The sequence below is a fragment of the Camelus dromedarius genome, chromosome 5 (assembly GCF_036321535.1).
Source record: "Camelus dromedarius isolate mCamDro1 chromosome 5, mCamDro1.pat, whole genome shotgun sequence".
Taxonomy (NCBI): domain Eukaryota; kingdom Metazoa; phylum Chordata; class Mammalia; order Artiodactyla; family Camelidae; genus Camelus; species Camelus dromedarius.
This window is the reverse complement of record NC_087440.1, coordinates 16,654,174-16,676,817: the sequence shown is the minus strand read 5'-3', so window position 1 is coordinate 16,676,817 and position 22,644 is coordinate 16,654,174. Positions and strand designations below refer to the sequence as shown.

General features: G+C 43.1%; 1 protein-coding gene across 1 annotated transcript in view; it reads right to left on the bottom strand.

The window, feature by feature from the left end:
- Positions 1-22,644, bottom strand: part of FBN1 (fibrillin 1) — a 239,305-nt gene that overhangs the window by 29,032 nt on the left and 187,629 nt on the right. Inside the window, exons 44-55 of the mRNA XM_010998625.3 lie at positions 20,234-20,356; positions 16,425-16,550; positions 14,394-14,510; positions 13,428-13,556; positions 12,685-12,804; positions 10,151-10,276; positions 6,228-6,377; positions 5,804-5,869; positions 5,400-5,516; positions 3,505-3,624; positions 1,906-2,028; positions 547-678 (exon numbers count right to left, since the gene is read on the bottom strand). Of these exons, the coding sequence (XP_010996927.2) occupies positions 547-678; positions 1,906-2,028; positions 3,505-3,624; positions 5,400-5,516; positions 5,804-5,869; positions 6,228-6,377; positions 10,151-10,276; positions 12,685-12,804; positions 13,428-13,556; positions 14,394-14,510; positions 16,425-16,550; positions 20,234-20,356 (1,449 nt within the window). The remainder of the gene's footprint in view (positions 1-546; positions 679-1,905; positions 2,029-3,504; positions 3,625-5,399; positions 5,517-5,803; positions 5,870-6,227; positions 6,378-10,150; positions 10,277-12,684; positions 12,805-13,427; positions 13,557-14,393; positions 14,511-16,424; positions 16,551-20,233; positions 20,357-22,644) is intronic.

The following is a 22,644-nucleotide window of genomic DNA, read 5'->3' as shown; positions in this document are numbered from 1 at the left end:
GTAAATGGTTACAGCTATGTTCCAGCACAAGTCTAGTTAGAAAATCAGGTGGTGAGCTGGCAGACTGAATTTGGTGCTAGGGCTGTGGTTTGCCAATCCCTGGTTTACTATGGTTTTCAATGCTGAATCCACATTAGAATCACCTGGGGAGGTTTTAAAACTAAGTGTCTGGGCCCCATTTTAGACAAGACCAGATTCTCTGGAGGTAGGTCCCACTGGTTTCGTGATGTTCCCGGTCCAGAGGGGCCTGGCATGTGTACTCAGTGTCGGGGTGGTAGTAGCCAAGTTAAATCAGTAGGGAGGTATTCTAATGTGGTGGAGAGAACTAACCCCAAGACAACCAAGGAGTATAAAAAGTAAAGGAAGGGACTTGAGGAAATACCAAAGTGGGCCCAGAAAGCAGGCAAAGTCCATCTCAGAGAGAGAGAGGAGGAGGGTGCAGGTGGATTGAGAGGCAGAATGGCTCTGGCCGAGAAGAACCCAGTGCCCGAGTCCCTTCTGTCACTTCCGACTCCCCCCAAGCTCCCGTGGCAGGCGTTCCCTTACCTACGCAGCCTTCTCCGTCAGGCCTCTGCTGATACCCAGGTCCGCAGATGCAGATGTATGTGCCAATGAGGTTCTTGCATTCCATTTGCTTTTCTGCACAGTCGTGTTTTCCCTCCTCACACTCGTCCTCATCTGGAAAGAATGTACAACCACAAATTCACAAAAGGAGCTGCATTAATTTCCTGCCTTTTAAACATAAAACGGTATTAAGTAATCAATTTTCATGGACAGTGTTTCATCATTAACCTACTTCCTTTTGCATTGTTGAGTGCTGGTCTCTTAAGACGGGAAGGAGTCTTCTAAACCCCTTTGAACTCATGAAGTTGCTCTCTACCAAATAGCCTCTTAAAAAGCAGGAAGTGTGATTTCTAATTCTTTTTGATGAAATGAACTAAAAAGGCCTTGTATAAAGCTTCCATAATATAATAATTGTAACAACAGCATTATCATCACAATATGTTATAATAATAAGCCAAAGCTTCTATTATACAATACTTAACATAGTATTAGAATCATTGTATAATAAATGTTTTGGGTTTTATACTTTGAGGAAAAGACAAGCATCCACAAATTTCTTCTTCGCTACTGGTCCTTCCCTCCATTTCCTTCCTTCCAGCACGGGGTGGGTCTTCCCCATTCTTTACTTTCCGTCCTGTTGCATTTCCCCCTCACCCTGCATGTGATGTCAAGCTCTCACTTAGGAACTATCTTCCCACCGTCAAGAAAAATTCTATTTAAGCCATTTGAAGAGAACAGGTATTTGCTCATTTAAGATCTTGGGAGGAGCAAACCAGAGCGCTTCAAGAAGCCCCAGGACTTACCCAAGTTTGTGTACCAGAGCCTAGCCCAGTGCTTTGGCAACTGCAGGTGTTCAGCAAGCATTTTTAATAGAAATTGTTTAACTGAAGTAGATTCCATGTGCTACCCCATTCTTGCAATATAGTATCTCTTAGTGATGGGGGTTATTTTTTAACATTCATATGCCTTCCTTTGTGTTCTTAGTTGTTAGTATACTGCAGTATGGCTACTTATATCTCTGTCTCAGTCTCTTCATATTGAGCTGCTTGCATGTGGGGAAGTGTCTTTTTTTCTTTATATCCTCCCATCTTGCAGAAGAGCTGGCATGCCATAGGCATGCTGTGCATAGTGAAAAGGAGCTGCAGTGCAGCCCTCGACTCAGCTTCATGATGCTTTCAGCTACAATTTAGGAGAAAAGGTAGCAATGACAACCCCCATACTGTCGTTGGACTACAGCAGTGTTCCCCAATTCCCAGCCTTCCTCTGTTAATGGCAGCTTCGGAGGGACATCTCCCGTCAGAGACAGAGTGGCTCAGAGGACCTTGAACATGAAAGTCTCACCTTTGCACATCCTTCTGTCTTCTCTCAGAACATATCCAGCCGGACACTTGCATTCATAGGACCCATAAGTGTTCACACATCGGAAAGCACAGAGCAGAGGATTCTGGGCACACTCATTTATATCTGCAGCAAAAAGTAGTAAAATAATGGGTCATAGGCATCAACCAAAAAAAAGGAATGTACTTTCACCAGAAGTTGTAATACTTGTGGTAAACATGGATGGACCATGCAGTGTCTGATTTTTCAAGGAATAAAATGAGTTGGTTACTTTATAACTGGTGTAAGTAGGGTGATCATACATCTTGGTTCTTTTGGCACAGTCTCAGTTTATGCCTACTGTCCTGGTATGATTTAATTGTTCTTTAGGTGGATGAGAAATTACACCTCATCCTACAGATCTAGGGGCTTTTCTGAAAATCTGGCTTTGAAGCCTCAAGGAGACCACTTGCCACTCCCTAAAGTCACATGGAATGGGGATCAGTTTTACCCCATTTAGCCAAATAACTGTCAAGAACAGAAGCGGACCCATCCAATATTGTTAACCACCTCTCCTTCCCCATATAAAAGAGACTCCTATGAAGTAACAGTGATTCTTATGCCCAATGAAAATGGTGTTCTGAACAGTTTTATACTTAAAGAGATGGTTAGTTCACACCGAGGGGCAAGTTATAGCCTTAAATAGAACAGATAAAAGTGATTTCTGTAAACTTCATAGTTTTAAACCATCAGAATGTGTTTTGGAAAAAGCAGGGTTAAAACAGACTGTTTTGATGATCATGTTTCTCCCTAAGGCCAACGATGCTGGCTGGTAACATCAGTGAGCCTTCAGGTCGTGATTTAGTCGGAGCCTTTAAAGACTCACCAACAACTCCGACCATGAGGACTGACGAGCCATCTCTCCCAGGAGGAGCTCACTTTAATACTCACTTTATCCTCTAACTTTACATCCTCCTCGTTTTCTTAGACCAGTGGTTCTCAACTTGAGAGTTCCTCAGAATATCCTGGACGGTTGCTGGGTCCCACTCTTAGAGTTTGATTCAGGACGTCTGAGGTGAAAACCTGTGTTTCTAACAAGTTCCCAGGTGATGCCGATGAGGCTACTCCAGGGACTACCCTGTGAGAACCACTGCTGTAGGTACTCCCTTCCCCGCCCTTCTTTCCGTACATCCCACCAGGCACACTGACGGTGCTCACGGAGTATGGACAACCTCTTTTGCTGTGACTGCCCCCAGATGCCTGAAGGACAGTGGCGGTTATTTTAGTGTGTAGATGTTTCTACAAGTAGAGAAAAAGCAAAGAGAAAGGGAGCATGGGATACGAAGGGGAAAAAGGGGGAAATGGAAAATAAGAAAGAGGGTAGTAGACACCAAGAACTCTGCATGAGATGTGCAGTGACTTGTGCCCTGAAGCAGTTACATCTTTTTCAGAGACTCTCTTCAGAGAGGACACCATGAGAAGAAATGACAGCACGGCCCAAGAGGCCCAGGTGTCCTTTACTTTATACACCCTGAATGGTAATTAATATTAACAACTGTAATCAACTAACTTGTCCCTGTGATCAGAACATGTAACCGACCACTCTGTGTCCAAGAGGCTTACCTTCACAAGTCATCATTGGACCCGGCTCAAATCCCTCCTCACAGGTGCATTCAAAACCTCCAATCACATTCTTGCAGGTTCCATTTCCACAAGGGTTGCCCACGGAACACTCATCGGTATCTGCGAGGGATCGGGAATGCAGTCGGCACATGAAGAATTGAGAGAAAAATGGACCTGGACTCAGCATATACGTTTCATTCTACTGGAGTACTTTGATGTACAACGTTTTGCTTTCTCATTCTGTCCTTGCAAGAAAGGAGAGCACAGGTCCTAGTACCTAGATTTACAGCTATGAAGTCTGACTTGCTAAGTGGCAGTAACAGTACCTGGGCTTCTAGCCCTCATGGTGCTCTCCTCCAGGAGTTGTTCCAGTCTCCTGCGTTAGGAAGGAGTACATCTACTGGGAATAGATGCTCAAAGGGTTAAAACAAGGCTTCTCTCACAAGTCAAAAGTTTTCACTTACTTAAAGCTAGAAATACTTCTCCAGTTTGGCCTTACATTACATCATTCTCCAAGAAGCCTTAAACATGATGGACTTTTGCCAGATATAAAATAGAAGACTAAACTTACGCAAAATAAGAGACCAGAGGTTAAGTAAAATTAATACACTGGATAAAGTCAAGATTCAAGTAGATTTTGTTGATTCTGTTGAAACCAGATGGTTTACATTAGGCAGAAGAAAGGCTAGAAAGAAATATATTTAGGGTATGATCTCTCTAAACAACTGTGGAGAGGGAACAAGTCTTACCAAGGAAGTTCAAAAAAAAAAAATGTATGTCTCCTGACCTGTCCACCTAGAATACTGACTGTTCTTATTCTGACACATCTCTTGGGGAGAATATCTTCCTTTGGGAAAGGAACATTTTGGAGGAGTTAGACTGCTATCTTAGCAGTCTAGAGCACAGAAGAGTGATGGATTATCTATCAGGTTCTGAAGTCAGAAAGTGAAGGCAAGAGGTATGGCAGAGAGACCCCAGTGATGAAGCTTATTTCTCACATAATCTCAGCACTAACTGAAGATACCGAAGAGAAAATACCGACAACTTTGCTTTTGTTCTGCTACGAAACCGCATTTCACTGTCAAAAATACTCTATCTCCTTCAAGTCAATAAAAATCACAATATCATTGATTTTTAGTGCTGTGAGGTAAGAAGAAATATTTCAGTCCATCTATTTGGTATTATATTCTAAGGCTGAGAAAGGCCAAAACACATGCTTAAGCTCCCACAGCCACGGCTGCGGGTGGAAACCTCCTGCCCTGATTCCCTCTATGGAAGAACACTTTCTAATGTGCACAGACAGACCCTCAGCACTTATGCCATTATTAATTCAGGTCACGTTGAGTGGGTTTGGGTTTCTCCGATAAACAGACATAATGCTTGTATTCAGTCAGGAGTTAGTCCTGACTGAAGAGGTCAGAGATTTGCCATGGGAGCCATTCTTTGACATTTTCATAAGGGGGTTAAAGCAAGAGAAATTTACACTCTGTACACAGCCCTTCACAAACTCTGGGTAAATTTTGTGTTGTACATACTGAGAGAGGAAGATTAGGACCACTGACAATTTTTCACTTGTAAATTTCACAAAGGCTTTCATTATAATGCTACCCTTTCCGCTGTCTCTTCAACTGTGTTCACTGTCTTCGTCATCAGACTGTGAGGCCCATGTAAGGAAGGACCGTGCTGGCTTGGTTCACTGCTGTAGCCACAGAACCTAGCCCCGTGGTTGGTACGTGGCGGGGACGGAGCCTGCACTGCTGAATGGCTTCCCAGGAATGAGTGAACAAAGCCTACTTCTGTCCCATCTTGGTACTTACACTTCTTAGCATGCGTGCTGGATAGCTCAATTTCTAATCTGTAAAAATTCCAGGGGAAGAAAACACCGTATTACTCACCCACGCATTCATTCCCTTCCAGAATGTAGCCAAAGGGACACTCGCAGCGATAGGAGCCGTCGGTGTTGATGCACTGCCCGTGCTTACAGACATCAGGTTCTTTGCACTCATCCATATCTTAAGCAAAGGAGGGAAATATAAAACATAAAAATATTTTTTAGTGAATAACAAGGTAACTTTTTTGAAGCACAAAGGTAAATTATGATCATTTCCGTGTCTTATCGATGAAATAGCTAGTATTACAATACAATAACAGAATTGGTATCTAAAGGGAAAGACAAAAAAAAAGTAAAGCGTAATTTTCCAAGATACATGTGGAGAAATGAGAACAGCTGGAGAAAAGACAAGGAAGAGGCTGGGTGAGAAAATTAAGAAACGCTGAGAATCCAGCACGAGACACTCACCAACTGCTGAATCATCAGGCCCCACGATGATCCCACTCCCGTAGGGGCAGATCTGGCGGAAGGCCTCTGTGGGGGAGACGAACACTCATTCACAGACAGACCCACGGCAGCTGGCCACAGGCCCCTCCCCAGGTGTGATGTGGAGGCCACAGTGCCACGTGCTGCACGTGTCAGAACACGAGGAACAGGCCGGGCCCGGAAGCCAGAGGAAGTTGCCAAGGCTCCCAGAGCTGGTGTGCCCACTACTCAGGCAGCTTTGAGTCATAACAGTTCAGGAGAAGATAATTACCTAGCGCCTGAGATAAAATAATTTGAGTGAACATTTTAATTAGACTTACATTAAGTTGTCTTATTTTCTGAAGGCCCATGGCTGTACAGCCTGCACCTTGACTGACCCTAAGAGAAGTGCAGATGGCAGACATACCGTCGGGCTCAGTGGGGCACAGCTCACAGGGATCTCCCCAGCCTTCTCCCTTCAGGGCACAGCAGCACTCCTGCTTGGAGTGATTTCTGGATTTGGGTGAAGAACACTTTCCTCCTTCAAACTTCGCGTAACAGTAGCTCATTCTTAAATCTGCAACATAAATTCAAGGGACCCTTCAGCTGCTTTCCTGCTAAATCATCACGGTGTAATACTGAATGAGAAACGATCCATCCTGTTCAATGTGATCTCATCTCTAAACTCATACTTAGTAACTGAGCTGAGCTCTTCAAAGTTGGAGGTAACTTTTGTAGTGAGATCTGATGAACAAATCTATATGGCTTTCACCTTATTATTTCTCACTTTATCCAACTTTCCAAGATAACCTGATGTGAATAATAAAAACCAGCACTGCCACATTTCAAAGCTGACATCATCAGTGACTTCAGGATGGGGACGTTCAGAGGTGGACTCATTCACAAGATCCCTTCACTGATAGCTCTGCGCGCATGTGTTTTGGAGAACATTCAGCGAGCACACTAGCCTGAGGTAGACCTCCCAGTTCTTGTATTTACTCTGATATCACACTACGCTGTTATTCTGTGTCCCCTAAGCCCTGGAGCCAAAATAAAACCCCAGATTCTAGGAAGAGAGCAAATAAAGTTGTGTCAATTTTGTGGACTGGCAAAAATACAACTCAATGGTCGTTCACTGAAGCAGCTACTCATGCAGCTTCTGTCTACAAAATACATGTGGGGCTTTGGGCAGACTTTACACATGTGCGCACACACACAGAAGTCTGTTTAGCTCAACAGAGAGAAAGGAAGGTAAAGAGGAAGGCAGGGAGGTGGGTGGATGGGAGAGAGAATAATCGTTCTTTCAAATAATATATTTCTTTAATATCAATTATTTCTTGGTGACTCCAACATGGAACATGGGATCTAGTTCTACAAAATTCTCCAATATTGCTTGACATAATTTTGGAAACTGACTTTTCCATTTCTTACAGAGAAAATTGGGTGACTTTAAAAAGTGAGCTCATCTAAGAGCGTGGGGTGTGTTTTCCCTCAAACTTGACTTCAAAGCCTTGCAAACTCCTCTGGAGTTACACAGAGGCTAAAATCTGCAGGCTTTAAGGAAGTGCTTTCATATCCATTTTGCACAAGTCCCCTTTCTTTCTGTCTGAGCAGGTCTGCCCTCCCCTGTCACTGGTTTTCAATTCCAGCTAGCATGCTATCATAGCCATTTATGATTTCTGTTAAGGCAACTTCACCATCTCTTATTTCGTGGCAAAGGAGACAATATAAGAATAACTGAGTTGCCAAAGATCATAGCAGAAAACTTTTCATGAATTAAAGTGAAAATATCAATCAATCAGTCAATCAGTGGTATTTACCAGGCTCCAGTAAGTCAAATTCAGTTGGCCTTCACAATGAACTTGATCAACTCTTCATGGCTACCAACTCTTGCAGATAAATTCTCTTTCTCCTTTCTATTCCACTGTCACATGTGCTATGGCTGGGACCTACCAGGCACCTTTCAGTGGACTACTCTTCTGAAGGTCAAGAGAAATAAAAGCCTGTCCTTGTCCTTCAGCATCTCTGCTACTTAAATGTTTGTTTTGCTAAGAAGCTTCAAGATTTAACAAATTGTACTTTCTTGAAGAACATCTTTTGATTTGCTTTATTCTTCAAGTTCATTGTCACAGTGTTTTGTGTTTATTGGTCCTGTTTTTATTATTTTGCCTACAACGGTCTTAAGATATAATTTAGTGACTATTCGCAAAAATGTCTCAACAATTATATCGAAACTTAATTCTCTCCTTTGTCTTCCAGCTTGTAATGTTTCTTTTACACCTAGATACAGGCATGTTCTAATATTGGTCTAGTGTTGGTTAATTTTCTCATTCTCTTCCTGTTATACCCTCGCCCATCTCCCCAACACCACTCTACCATGTCACCCCTGAAAAAAAAATCTAGGCGTGAAGTTTAGAGTGAGCCTAAGTGACAAATTCCCTTTGTGAACTTTGTGAGTGGGAGTGGCTCGTTTACATCTGGCGCCTTCAGGTGCCAGGATCTGTTCATCTCATTCTTATATCACATTTATTCCTTCCAAAACATTATCTGTGGTTCTGTGGAATTTTCTCATTTTATGGGCAATAGAAGACTGACTCCTAATTTGTCATCTTATAATAAAAACTCGGCTCTTAATTCCCTGGCTCCAGCAAAATCTGGGCTCTGTGGGAGATTTACATTTGCTTGTGGTGGTTGTCTAGAATTGGTTTATTCATCAAAGGTGCCTCGCGTTGGGAAGGAGAGCTGTGTGCGCCTACATCCTTAAACTTGGACTCGGTAGGGTGCCTGTTTACCAGTCCATCTGCCAAGAGCCCTTAATGACCTTTGAAATTTCATCAGAACTACAAAAGTCACTTTCCCTGCTTGCATTCCTCAGTCCTGGCTCTGCCTCTTGGAGCTGAGCATGTGGCAGGGCTGCTCACAGCTGGGCTGATTCTTCCTGCAGCGTTCGCTTGCTCTGTGACAGGCCAGTGCAAATTGAATTAATAGCCTATGAGTTTCCTCTGGCCTGCCACATCGGCAGATTCACACCTGGTTTCTCACTGCTTTCTTTCCAAACTCTGGCCAAGCCAAAGGCACACAAAAACAGGGGAGCAGGAGCTAGAATTTATCTGGCTGGTCTTTACCATACAGACAGAATATCTGCTTGAATCAAGCGCCTCCCCACCCACAACCCAGAAACCCACATGGGCCTCTAATATCCACCTACAAGATCAAACCAGTTGAGACCTCTCAGCTCTCCCCTCTCACACTTCTAAATATTGGGTGACAAAATGACTAGTTGAAAAGTGAACAGCAGCCAATTTGGATAACAGTAACAACAGCCTATGAAGGATCAGAAACAAGCAAGGCTTTGTCACATACGCAGTACGACTGGTCAGGCAGGTACTATTACTGCCATTTAAAAATAAGAAAATTGAGCTTCCAAAAGATTAAATGACTTGCCCTAGGCTAAAAATGGCAAGGCTGGGATCCCTAAACCCAATTTTTAGAATCTTAAATGATGTATCTTTTGCCTCTTACTTGGTAATATGGAAGCAAAGTAAAAAAAAAAAAAAAAAAAAGACAAAAAAAAATAACCAAGAAAAAAACCCTGAACAACAAACAACAACAAAAAAAGCCCAAAACACTAGGCCAGAGTAGGGGATGGAACATGCGTGTGTGTGTGTGTGTTCTGTCCTGAATTCACTAAGCTAGTTTGTGTAAGTAGATAGACACACACAATTGCATTGCTTAGTAAAACCTCAACAGTTTTCTGAGACATAATAAACTGTGTTATGCTTAAGTTCAGGCTCCCTTTCGATTTTTTTTGAAGTATTATTCCTGAAAACAGACTATGGGCCAGCAAGACTGCTGGTCAGTTCAAATTTATTTTTCTGTTTTCTTAGAAACCTTGTGATGTCAGAGGTGGGCACTATATCCTGGGAGCAAGTGAGTTACTCTGCATTTTTCTGTCCGACAGTCTAGCTTTTGGCCCGTATTTACACAGGTCACCTCTTCAGAGGCAGAGAATCTGCAGCTGAACTCCCCCCGCCACCCCGGGTTTGCTGTGTTCAGTGGCTCTTGGCTGATCCCCCACTGACTGATCTATCAGCATCTCTGTTCTTAGGGGAGAGACAGGTTTAAAGTGCCAGGACAGTCATTGTACAAGCAACCGTAACTTGACGGGTAAGTTTTTAACCTTAAAAGTAAAACTGAACTTTCTGACATATGGTAATCATTAGGCCTCTGGGTGAATGAAAAGTCTCCATCTTCTCTTCACAAAGACGCTAAGCTTTGCCATGTTTAAAAAAAATAAAACCACAACAAATAAACACAGAGTAATGAAAGTCAAAAGGCAAAAGCACTTACCTTGGCACCTTCTCCCAGTAGAGGACAAGGAGAATCCATCTGGACACAGACATTTGAAGCTGCCTTCAGTGTTACTGCACGTGCCCAAGGCACAGATTTCTGGCTCTTCAACACACTCATCAATATCTGAAAGAAACACATGTGTCAAACAAAGTGAAAACACAATGGAGACACCATCAGATACCACATGCAAAATGTAGAAGTGCAGACTGTAACTAAGTTTCACGACTCAATAACGAAGGTTTTTTTCCTGTATCCTAATGCTGCGAGTAGACTTCTAGGCAGTGACGACTTAGAAAATTAGTTTTGATGGTTCTTGTTGTAAAAGTGGAATCTGCAAGTGCCTTCTTAGGGATGCAGTGAGAAACATCTTTTACCCAGACTGAGTGTCTTGGCCAATTTAAAAAGTGGGAGTAATGTCATACCACCTGAACTAGGAAGGAAGGAAGAGAGTCTAGAGTCTGACTTCACCATTCCACAGTAAGCAGAAGCTCTGAAATTTTAATTGTGTTGACAATGAGTTACTCAGCGAGAGATCTAGACCTCTGAACCAAATTTGTTGCCTTCCAGCCATCCACAGTGCTTTCTCCAGTACCCCGTGCTATCACCCTAAAACTGTGACTTGCACAAGGGCACTAATCCTTGGGAAAATAATCCTATGCAATATAATCTGAAGATATTACAGGAGAGGAGGCTCCTAACTCTCATTTGCAGTTTAATTTTCCTGAAGACACAAAAATGCCTTCTGTGTATAGGCTATAGTTTTTCTTTCATCATAGAGATAATAGGAATTCGACACACATAATTGTGACATGTTTCCTTTAACATATTAATATACCTTAGCTACTGTAAGGGGGAAATTAAGGGTGGTGTGCAGGGAAGTCTGAATGGCTTGGGTAACCACATGTCCTAGCTTGCCTGGGAGAGTCCTAGCTTATGCCTGTTGGCCTGGACTCATTATTAATAGTGCCCTCCTCAAAACTGTCTTGGTTTGGTCAGTCAATGCATGCTCATCCTACTTGTGGAAAAAGCATGGCCACTCTTTCCAAGAGACTTACCCATCTTTTCCCCGACCTTCAGCAGAAATTTGTAGTGAAAAAGAGGTAAGTCTTGATTCTGAGCCACACTATTTTTATAGAAATACTTTTTTTTCCCCAACAAAACAGATCTCTCTTGTATCCTGGGACTCTCTATTTTCAGTTTTGTGCAAAGAGTTCTACCCACACCAAAATGTATTCGCATTTCACAATTTTATTCCCATGAGGTCCAACAAAGGGGAAGTTAGGAAAGTAACTTCGTTATCCTGACTTAATTTTGTAAATGCCACACAATAGACACTCTAGAAATAAATGTGCAGTGCAAAGTGATTCTCTTCCTACACAAGGCAAAACCAGCCTCTTCAGCACAGCACGTTATTATGTGGCACTTGGAATTGCATTGTCTTCCCTGTGGTTTTACTAATGGGTCTGAAGCCCTGATAATGATGCAATGACTCCATTCCTGCACTCCCCCCACCCCCACATCCAACCTTCTCTTAAAAGTCAACTTTTGTAAAAATGCTCAGATGTTTCCTTTTGGTGGGTGGTTTTGTTCTTATGATTCTTTCTCTTATGGTAGAAATTAAACTGTAGGTGCCAACTTCATAAGCATAGGGACAAAGATTTAGAATAAACACACTTACTGACTATTCGGGAAGTTAATTTTTCTTTCTATACATTTTCATTCTGTTCATTTTAGGGTAATTTTGCATTAATCATGGAGTGAATAAAGCTGATCTCTAATAGAGGTAACATAACACTTAATAATTTGCATTTAGGCCTAATTTTGATTAAATGTTTCATTTAGAATATTATCCCTTGAAGGCAATTTAAATTAGACATATAATAACATTTCTCACTGATGATATTAAAAGTGGGGGAAATTCTAACTCATTATGGATTAGATACAGCCTTGTTTAAAGGTGGGAGCACGGACGAGGTGACTTCTTAAAAGTCCTTTTCACCCTATTTATCTGTAAAGTTCCGGCAATTAATGGCCTTCATTTAATGCAATGATCTATTTATTGAGGAATGCGGTCCTATAAAATCTGAGAATTTATCTGTAGTTACACATTTCTACCACTCTGCAAGTCAAAACAACACAGGCAAATTGTACAGCCACATTCATCTAACCTTGAATGTGGTCACTTAAAGATTTTAACTGGAATCAGTTGCAACCCATTGACCTTTAAACACATGTAATCTGGGATTTTCTTTTTTACAAGCTGCATAAAAGCACATTGGAAAAGGGTCAGGGTCACGTAATCATCTATACACACAGAGCAAAATAGCTTCATCATAGATTAGCATGACAATCTGATGTTCTTGTCACACCAACTAATTGTGAGCCCATAAGTAATATGCTACCCCCTGAATCTGCTTCTGATAAAGTATTCCGAAATGAAGACACCATCCCACCTTCTCAAAAATGTGACTTTGATAGTATCAATGTAGTAACCAGTACTGTTCATTTCCAAATACTGGCAGCCCTCCTACCTTCACACTTGTCGTTCTGAAGACTGTATCCAGGTGGACAAATGCATCTGTAGGACCCATCCAAATTTTGACAGGTACCTGGTGCACATTTTCCAGGTTCTAGGAGACATTCGTTGATATCTACAAAGAAAAGGGGAAAAGAAGAAAGAGGTTCCCACTGGCATGATTTCCATCAAGCAATTAAAATTCAGAGAAACTGGACTCAAATCAAAGAAATACATAAAACTACTCAAGCCCACAAACTCTACCATGGATAAAAATTAACGACTCAATAAAAATCAGCTTTATCAGCTTTCGGAAGTGTGCGATGTAACGGCCGTGTTTTATTTGATCTACAGCAAATTAAGTATTTCCAGGAAAGTACAGCATGTGAAAAGTCGGTGGGTCTGAAGATTTTTGAGGGCACCCAAAAGATTATATAAGAGTTCACTACAAAGCTATTTTGAAGGAAAAAAATTTTAAAAAGGGAATTACAGTTGTTTATAGAACAATTTAACTATTATACTGAACAGCTGAACTGTTCTCTGTAAGTTAAAAAAAAAACAACTTAGTTTCTAAAAGATAAGGGGGAAAGCGGTACGTATCCCATACACACATACACCCAAAGTCTACTGGCAGGATTAGTGTAATTCTACTTTGATCTTTTTCCTGCAGGCTTCTGAAGAATTGTGATGGAGCCTGCACGGTTCCCTGGGTGGTCTCCGGCAGTGACCTCCGCAGGGTCTGTCTGAGGCAGCACTCACCCACACAGGTCCTCCCGTCTGGAGCCACCTCATAGCCTTCGTTGCACTGACACTGGAAGGACCCCACTGTATTGATGCATTGGCCATTTCTGCACAGGTTCCCATTTCCAGTTGCACATTCATCAACGTCTGTGAAAAAAAAATATCCTTTGATATATTCCAAAGGAAATGTCACATTCTCATCAATGATCAAAGCCTTTAAAGGGAGAGATACATCTTCTGAATTTCACTGGTCTGCCGGCTCAGGCAAACTTAAGAAATTCCAATGAAGATCTAGTTTATAACAGCAGACCTGGCTCTACCCACCTATCAAAACCTAACAAGATGACACAATTCTACTAATCAGGGATGAATAATTTATATTCGGATTTTGTATGAGTTTCACCTTGATCTTCCTTTAGGTTTCATTTTTTAAAGATTAAAACTGAATTTACATCTGAATAGTACAGCTGAGGGTATTATTAAGTATTCTTATAATTAGAAGTACATAAAATTAGCCTCCAGCACAATACAAAACTTGGTTCCTTAGCTTCGCTTATGAATGATATAGCATGTTTCATAAGAAGGATTTTATAGATTCAATAATTTACTTCTTTGAAGAGAGACTGCAGTGAAATATCTAGACAAGTAGGTCCACATTGCTCCTGAATTATGTAATTTCTATACAAAGGATCTCTTTTATGTTTTAAAATATATTCACTCCAATTTATTTTGAAATGTATTTAATTCATAGCATAGAAAACATAAAAATTATAGCTGCTAATGAGCATACTAATAAAAGTAACAGATGCAGTAACTATATCTGACAATTAACACATCTTATTTGACAAGTCTTTTACCCAACTGTCATGCATAATAAGACGGCATATATTAAAAAAGATAGCCAGCACACTGTAAAGGATGCTAATTACAAAGAACACACACAAAACTGCCTTTCTCCGGGGGCGGACTGTTCCGCTCACGCACCTATGCAGTCATTGTTGTGGGAAAGGATGAAACCGTGATTGCAGCGGCAGTTGAAGGAACCAATTGTGTTTCGGCAAGTTCCGTTCCCACAGGCATCTCTCTCACACTCGTTTATGTCTAGCAGGAACAAAGGACATAGAAAAACATGATTAGTAACAGCAGAGAAGGGCACATGGTTACCTGGGGTGACAGGGCGTCTTAGAATTCACAGAGTGTCAAATGAAGGCTGAGAACTTCTAGATTCAATGTTGCTATTAGTTCCAGCAGTGGCAGCTGCCTGTGAGAAACCAGCAAAAGGTGAGGTTCTAAACCTTGGGAGAAAATTGTTTCCTTGATTGGCTTGCTAAAGGAGGCAAGCTAAGGACATGAGAACTGGACAAGAACTATTTTATTCTATTTACTTCTAGAATTCTCCGCCCTTGCCACTTTTCTCAAATATTTTCACTTGGAAATGGAAAATTCTGTGCGCATCTGGGTCTTGATTTGCTGCCACCTTTGGCAAACTTCAGCCTTTAAGATTCTCACTCCAGTTTACCAAAAAGCAGTGAGTCACCTGATACTACCCCAAAATCAGCAACAAAATAAATCAGCTTTCTAACTCACCTGGAGTTTTAGACATCTGTTCCTTTTCTCCAATCCACCCCCCAAAACCCACCAGATGGTGACTTATCTCTCTTCTACACTGTCCCAAATGTGATGGCTCTTAGTTTGGCTCTTCTGTTGCATTATGATTTGTCTTTTTATTGGTCTATGAGTTTTCATTTTGGATACTCCAAACAGCTGTTTTGGAGTCTTATGTGTCTCTGCATCTCATGGCAGCAGCTAACATCTTTCTTATAAAGAGTAGGTGTGCATTCTATTAAAGAGGAAATAAGAAAATGAAAACAGTTGACAGTGCTGGCTTGTGAGGGTGAGGCAGAATGGGGAGGGTAAGGAGAAGGGGATGGAGAAGCAGTGGATGGTTACACTCAGGTTAGCAAAATGTAGTGTTTAGAGTTGGGATTTCCTTTCCTTTCAAATTCTGGACATGAAGATAAATTATCTGCGATCTTAAATCAGGAAGTTATTGCTGAGCCCAATGTGACTCCAACGTATGTGTCTGTGGTTGAAGACTGTGTCCAGATGTGTCATCACCCTGCCAGCAATCAAGACTTCTGCCTTGTTCATTTTTACTCAAGCAAGTGAAGTGCGTTAGTCGGGCAGGCTCTTTGGGAGGGGGCTCTAGATAAGTCAGACGGAAGAAGGAGAAAGAAAGTTGGGCAGGATTCCATTACTGTGCAGGGGTTATCTCCCCAGTGATGAACAGGGCTGAGTACAATCCTTTAACTTAAAACTTGTTATCTGCTCTGAAGATGACAGAATTTTACGAGAATGTTCCCTAATGGATAAATCCAATCACAGCCAAAGGCAGGCACATTAAGCATTACTCTATTCATTGTTCTTTTCCCCGCCGTGAGGCTGATTCGTGTTCATGGAGTCCCCAAAAGACTTAACGGATGTTGCTTTAAAGTAGAAAAAGAAAAGAGGGAAAGAGAAATTGATTGATTACATGTTTGAAGTTCATTCCAAATCAACATTCTGATTCAGGACAGAAACCAAGGAAGAGATTTAAAATCCTGAGCTCCTTCCCCCTAGAAAAGTGATCTGTAAATTTACCTTTGAAGATCTGGTACAAACTACAGACCCTTCCCAAAAAATGCTCATGCTCAAACACTCAAAAGCTGCACTCTGTTCCAATACGGCAAACCCCGTAAACATTATAAAAGAATAATAGGCTATTAACAGTAATTTTTTGTCTTAATATCTTTCTCAATGTATTCCTTAGTGAAAAGGGACTAACAGCCAAATGAATATAAAGAAAGGTGTTCAGGCTGTTAAAGATAATAATGTTACACGCCTGCTTGGGTTTTTATTTTACAGACAGCAAAACAACTACTGAAAGGTTTAGTATTAACTTTTATATATATGCAGATACAAAGGAATTTTTCAATAGGATATGACGAAAAAAGGAAATGATAGTCACATACTCACCCAAACACATGGTTTGATCAGCATTTGTTTTAAAACCAGTGTGGCAAATGCAATAAAAGCTTCCAACTGTGTCAATACACTGTCCATGGCTGCAGATATTGGGGATTTCTTGACATTCATTGCGATCTGTAGATAAAAAGTATCTTAAGCATTGAGTGGAGACTTAGAAGACAAAAATCAAATCAAATGACTTATTTCTGGGTATTGCTCTCAGAACTAACCCTAGCTCTAAACTGTGCCAGTAAAACAGACACTGACATTATATTTATTTTTGCGTCAAAATGGGTTAAATCTTGTGCTCGTTTACTGGGCATATTTGGAGCACGTTAACAATATACAAGCCATGAAAAACAGGGGCAGTATCCAGAACATCTTCTGAAAGATGAGAAAACTCAGAAGTAGAATGAGGAAGAAAAAGCCAAACTGGGAGATACTCCACTTAGTTTTCTGCCTCAGCAGTGTCCTAGACTGTGGATGTGCCCAGGCAAGATTTGATGTTTCAGTCATGGACCGTTCATGGCTTCCTCTGGAAATTTAAATCAAAGTCAAATCCCACTGCTAAGGCAGATTTTCATGGTGGACAGTCTACATTGCCCTTTGTTCAAGATTCACCTTCTTATTTTGTCTTACTCCTAGAAGCTTTGGTTCCATCTTAGCCAAGTTTTTGTGTATGTGGCTGTATGTGGCTCCTTTCAGCATTTGACAATCCTAATGACATTCCTTCCTTTTCATTCATATTCTTTCAAAAGGAGGCCCTCTCATCTTCCTTCTGCCCGTCTTTAGGCTCTAAATTATATATATATCATCAAGTGAATACTTGCTGCTCTTCTGAAATCTGATTATCTGAGGAGCCAAATTTGTTGCATGAATCCACAAGGGACACAGCCACATGCCTATTTACGTCTCTCATTTTTTTTTTAAAGCTCTCAAGATTCTGTGTTTAGGGAAAATGTAATTGAGAGAGCACTGTGCCACCCTGGTTTTCCTACTGTCACAGAAGAAAGCAAACAGCAGAACGGTGTACGTGCTGCTGGGCGCCGCGGCACCCCGCGCCCGGCTGAACAACCCACGCTCGCTGTCTGCCTGCCCGCCCTGTCTGCTGAGAGGACAGCGACCGGAGTGGGCGCTGTCTGCTGCACAGAGCAGAGGTGCCCATGCCAGAGGAGAATACGTCCCCTCCATTCACGTGTAAAAAGGCTGCCCTTTTTACAACTACTCCTTTCCAATATACAGAACACTGAGAGAGGATGAATCACCATGTCCTCTAAAAGTCTCAAGTGGGGTCATTAAGAAGGGAAACCGGGGTGGAGCAGCTTAGGAACTAGAGCTAGCCCGTGCAGAAATGCGAGTGAGTCAATTGTGATTACTCCCATCAGAGAAGGTGGGTTTAAAACAAACTGCTCCCTGGGATAGGCAGAGGAAACCGAGCCCCATCACCAAGCTCTGCAGAGGGAGCCGACCCTGAGCAAGGGCGTCGCGGGTCTGCCGCAGCCGGCGTGGCCCGCGGGCACCCTCAGCCCCGGGTAGTACCGCATCCGGGAGGATGCAAGGACGAGGCCTTCTTATCTCTGCGGCCCCCAGGGAACGGAGAGCACTAAGAATCTTACTAGGAAGGGAGGCTCAATTAGGAATTTCTTTCCTAAGTTGCCTATTTCATGATAATTTTTAAAAAATGACACATGGATTACGTTGAAGTTCTATGGGTGAAACCAAAAGTTACAATTCTGGAGAACTTAATTGTCAAGTTCACTTTGTCTTGAGACCAGAAAAACTAGGTTTCTACAAATACCAGGATTTAAACTCCTAGGAGATTATGTCTGAGGTTGAAATAGGAGGTATAAATAGGGTATTGGGGGGGGGGCGCCCACACAGCCAGCAGAGAGAGGAGACCATGAGGAAATGGCTGGAAAGGACACGTCTCGCTGGGCAAGACGTTCAGAGGGCGGCCGCATGTGCTCTAAGGACCCAGCCCCCCAGGTCACACGAGCGTCCTGGGCGTAGACACCTGACCGCTCTCTCACAGCTCTCAGCGGCGCTGGGGGGATGGCAGCCAGCTGTTGAAATGATGCACTTATGAATTCAAATGAAAACCTGATGATGAGAAGGAAATTTTAGTTCTTCCCATCCTAAAGACAGAAAGAGAGGGGTATTTTACAGTATGGCTGAAAAAGGCCACGTGTAGGATAATATTTAAAGACATTTTAAAAGATGTTCAGAGTAAGATGTAAGTGAAGACATTTCCAGAGGGAAGTCTTCAGCCCTAGAGGCTGAACAGTTGCAAAACTTAAGCTCAAATACATTTCCTTTCTTGTGAGGATTTTAATGAATGAGGGAAATGAAGCTTTGGCTGCAAGCAGCACTCCCTCACAAGTGCTTATCGCGGGTTAGCGCCTGATGAGTTTTATTTATGTTAATGTTCTGCAAGAAAATATGACAGGGCCTAAGCCCCAGCAGGCCCTGGTCGGATGTCTGGTCATGATGTATAAATAGTTCGTCCCACTGCTTGCCTGAACTGAAGTGGTGTGAAATGACACGTTCTATATTATCAGCAATTCCTTATTTTGATTGGAATTCTTTCACCCAGTTTCAAAGAAATATAAATTAAGAGCAAAATGCAGGGAAGTGGCATGAATGCCCAGTCTCACTGGGTATTGTGACTCGTATCAGAGACGTCCTCGCTTTTCCTGTCCTGTTTTGTTTTTCTTTTTTTTTTTTCAACAGCTGCCCTGTTGACAAAATGCTAAACACTTGCACATGTTCCTTTTAACTCAAAAAACAAGTCTCGATTCTCAAAGTGAGTTTTTGTTCTGCTATTACACCCTCTTCCCACCAAAGTCTCATAAAACAATGCAAAATACCCTCCAGAGAGCAGCGCACTTCCTACCACTTAGTCACTGGTGCGCAAGGAAATCCAAGGAAAACCTGACCACGTCCCCTGGTGTTGTTTCATTCACAAATGCATCCGATATCCAGGAAACTCCTTGGGAAATGAACCAGCAGCAAAATAACACATTCTCCCTGACCTCCTTGCTAAATATACAATGACTTATAATTACTCAAAGACCCAGATGAAAATCATTCTGAGGTATTACTCTGCTTCTGGGCTGAAACACCAGTGTTTTCATTTTGATACCACTGACTACACGATACCACCAGATACTCAGTAACTTTACCTTCAATTTAAGTTCATTGCAGACGCATCCTTCTTATTCCTACCACACCCCTGACACACGTGAACCACCACCCAAAAATCTAACCTCTAGGGGATAGTTTCTCATTTTACTGTAGGTTGCATAGCTAATAAAAGACTGTCGATGTTTGCTGCCTTCAGTTCTGTCAGATGCTGAGGAGGAGAAGTGGTGCTTTTGGTTCTGCTTGCTCGGTTTGTACAGGTTAACCTGGCCCAGTTCAGGGAAGGTCTGCTGTCTAGACTTGGCGTGCGTGGCTGGGATGGTGAGATAATCTCACCTACTCAAGAGGCATGATGTGAAAGGGGAGAAACAAAAATTACGTACTGAACACTGCTTAGGGAGAGAGAGTGTGTATGTGTGTAAGTGTGTGCATCTGCCCAAGTGGGTGTTTGCAGCAGGGCAGCAGAGGCAAACGTGGAAGTACCACAGCTCTAAAGAGAGAAAGAAGCTGTGTCTAGATACTTCAGCAGTTTTCCCTTCTTCCAGCCTAGTGACTAGAAGTCCGCCGGCTAAGTCTGAGCTCAGGCACCCTTCACCCTAACCCTGCCCCGGAGCCCCCCGTGTCCGTGTCCGGGGCCCCGGCGTCGGGGCGGGCGGCCCGGGGGGAGGACCACTTGCCGTTGCACTGGCCGGTGGACGTGAAGCGGTAGCCGGGCTTGCAGTCGCAGCGGTAGCTGCCCGCCGTGTTGATGCACTCCGCGTTGCGCTGGCACACCGGGCCGTTCTGACACTCGTCGATATCTACACGCAGGGAGAACCGAGTTAGAAGGGGAGCGAGATCGGGTGTCAAGTCCATGAAGCCCCTCACATAACACAGATTTTGCATTTTCATATTTTGATTGGATCTACTGAACCAACAATGGAAGAGGGAAAATTTATTTTCTAACTTTTCTGCTTTACAAATATTTTTTCATAAATGCGAATACCTGATGTATCAACACGTATGGGCTCTCACGATGCCAGTGTCTAAAAAAAAACATCGTGAAACTGTTGCGAGGGCCAGGACTTGACATGAGTATAGACTGATATCCTAGGAAATCTTGTATTTTGCTCAAAGCCTAGGGGTTTTAGCAGTCAGGTTGCTTCTGTCTGGAAGGCTGTAAGGTCTACAGAGCAGAGCATCTCAAACCTTAATGTGCACATGAATCACTTGGGATTTTATTGAAAGGCAGATTCTGACTCAGCGTATCTGGGGAGTGCCTTGAGAGTCTGTCTTTCCGATAAGCTCCCAAGGGATGCGGGTGTTCCTGGTCCACAGACAGTGCTTTGAACTGCAGGGCTGCAGACGCTCTTGCTTAAACTTCTGCCACATGGCGGTCAAATCAAGGAAACTTAACACGAGAGGTTGCACAGAAAACCACTGAAGATAATCCAACATTCACTGTCAAAGAATAAAGTGGATACTGTGCGCTCCAGAGCTTTGACTGCACAGGGGATTGTTTATCTTCTAAAAAATTTAACAGCTACCTAATACAGTTCAAATTCACGGCATTGCAAAAGTTCCTGCACAATCCAGGCTACACCATGGGGCAAATGCACGTTCCCTTCCCCTCCTCCTGGGGCACATTCTCATTCAGTCTAAATCCAGTTAAGAAAATACCCCGGAACACAGGTGGGAGTCAGCTCTCAGCACCGGTACAGGGGTTTTAAGCAGAAGTTGGCTCAGCCAAAGAAGCTCCCACAAGGGGGCGGCAGATACATCACCCTAGGCCTCCTAGGTGTGTGCTTTTGAGGTGGGAAAACGTCAGGACTACTGGCAGTCAGTGGGTTTCTGGCTAATACGGGGTGTGCCTCTCTGTGCAACTGATACAGCAGCAGAGCATGCCCGCCTGGGGTAGGTGGGCCCAGGACCCAGCACCACCTCACCCACCAGGCCTGCTACCTGCTCTGAATTAAGGGTGTACAGAAACACAGAGGGTAGCTTGTGCAGTTGGAGAAGCCAAACGGTGTCCCAGACAAGCCTTTCTGTGACGCGCCAGATGCCTAACATCTGATTATATGCATACTTGGGGAGAGCAGACGCACGGATGCTCCCTAAATCACTTCTGGAATCCGTTCCAATGTCAGGGTGGCTGAGGCATGTACTAAATCAACCTTTCTTTTCTGATTCTGAGAGCTTAGAGTGAGCTGGGAAGCAGCTGACCTTGGATTAAACATTCACCCTGAAGATGGATATCCTGTGAAATGGAAACCAAAAGTTGGAGCACTTTATAATCTCCATATCTACTGAATGCAACCCTGACAGCAACGTGCCTTACGCTGGTGCAGCTGCAGGGTTTCAACCTCACGTGTGCAGCAAGGTCTCGGTTCACGTGGTGGCGTTACCTATGGGTTCTGGCCAAGGGCTGCGGCTTCAGCGAATGTAAGTACCAAAGAGGCACCTGGGTGAAGTAACGGGCTCTGAATGTGAGAGAAGGGGAGATGCCGCAAGAGGTGCAGGCGTCCTGAGGCAGGTACAGCAGGTGGGAGACGGTGGCTGCGAGGAAGAGCCTCTGCTGGGGACCCTCCTCCTTCCCCACATCAGGCCTCCTCCCCAGACACCTGATCCTCGATGGCCTCCCAAGCACAGGGCCCGAACCAAAGCCAGAAATGACTACCTCCTTAGGAAGGAATGGCTGCCACCCCGTCCCCAACCCCGACACAGCAGGCAGAGTGAGGGACGTGTGCCCACTTGGCCGGAGTCCCCGAGAGCCTGGTGAGGAGAATTTAACCAGCATGTGCTGGGGGCTCTAACTTGACTCATGGTCTGTAAGTTGCTCCCAGTTTAGGGGGAGAAGTTTTTTAACATTAAAATGTTGACCTGTGTTCTCCAGCAACATGCTTCAGAGGCAATAAGCTTTTCTAATATGAGTAAAAATTCTGCTAGAGGCCCAAAGTTTAATATTGAATAGAAAATTATTCTAGCTATCCTAGGGCCCATGGTATATTTAATAACCAGTAACGTCCCTTTTACTAAAACGTAAAAGAACGCTATCTTCCCCAGATGTCGGAAAAATATGAAGCGGGGTAAGGAATGTGCAGGATCACAG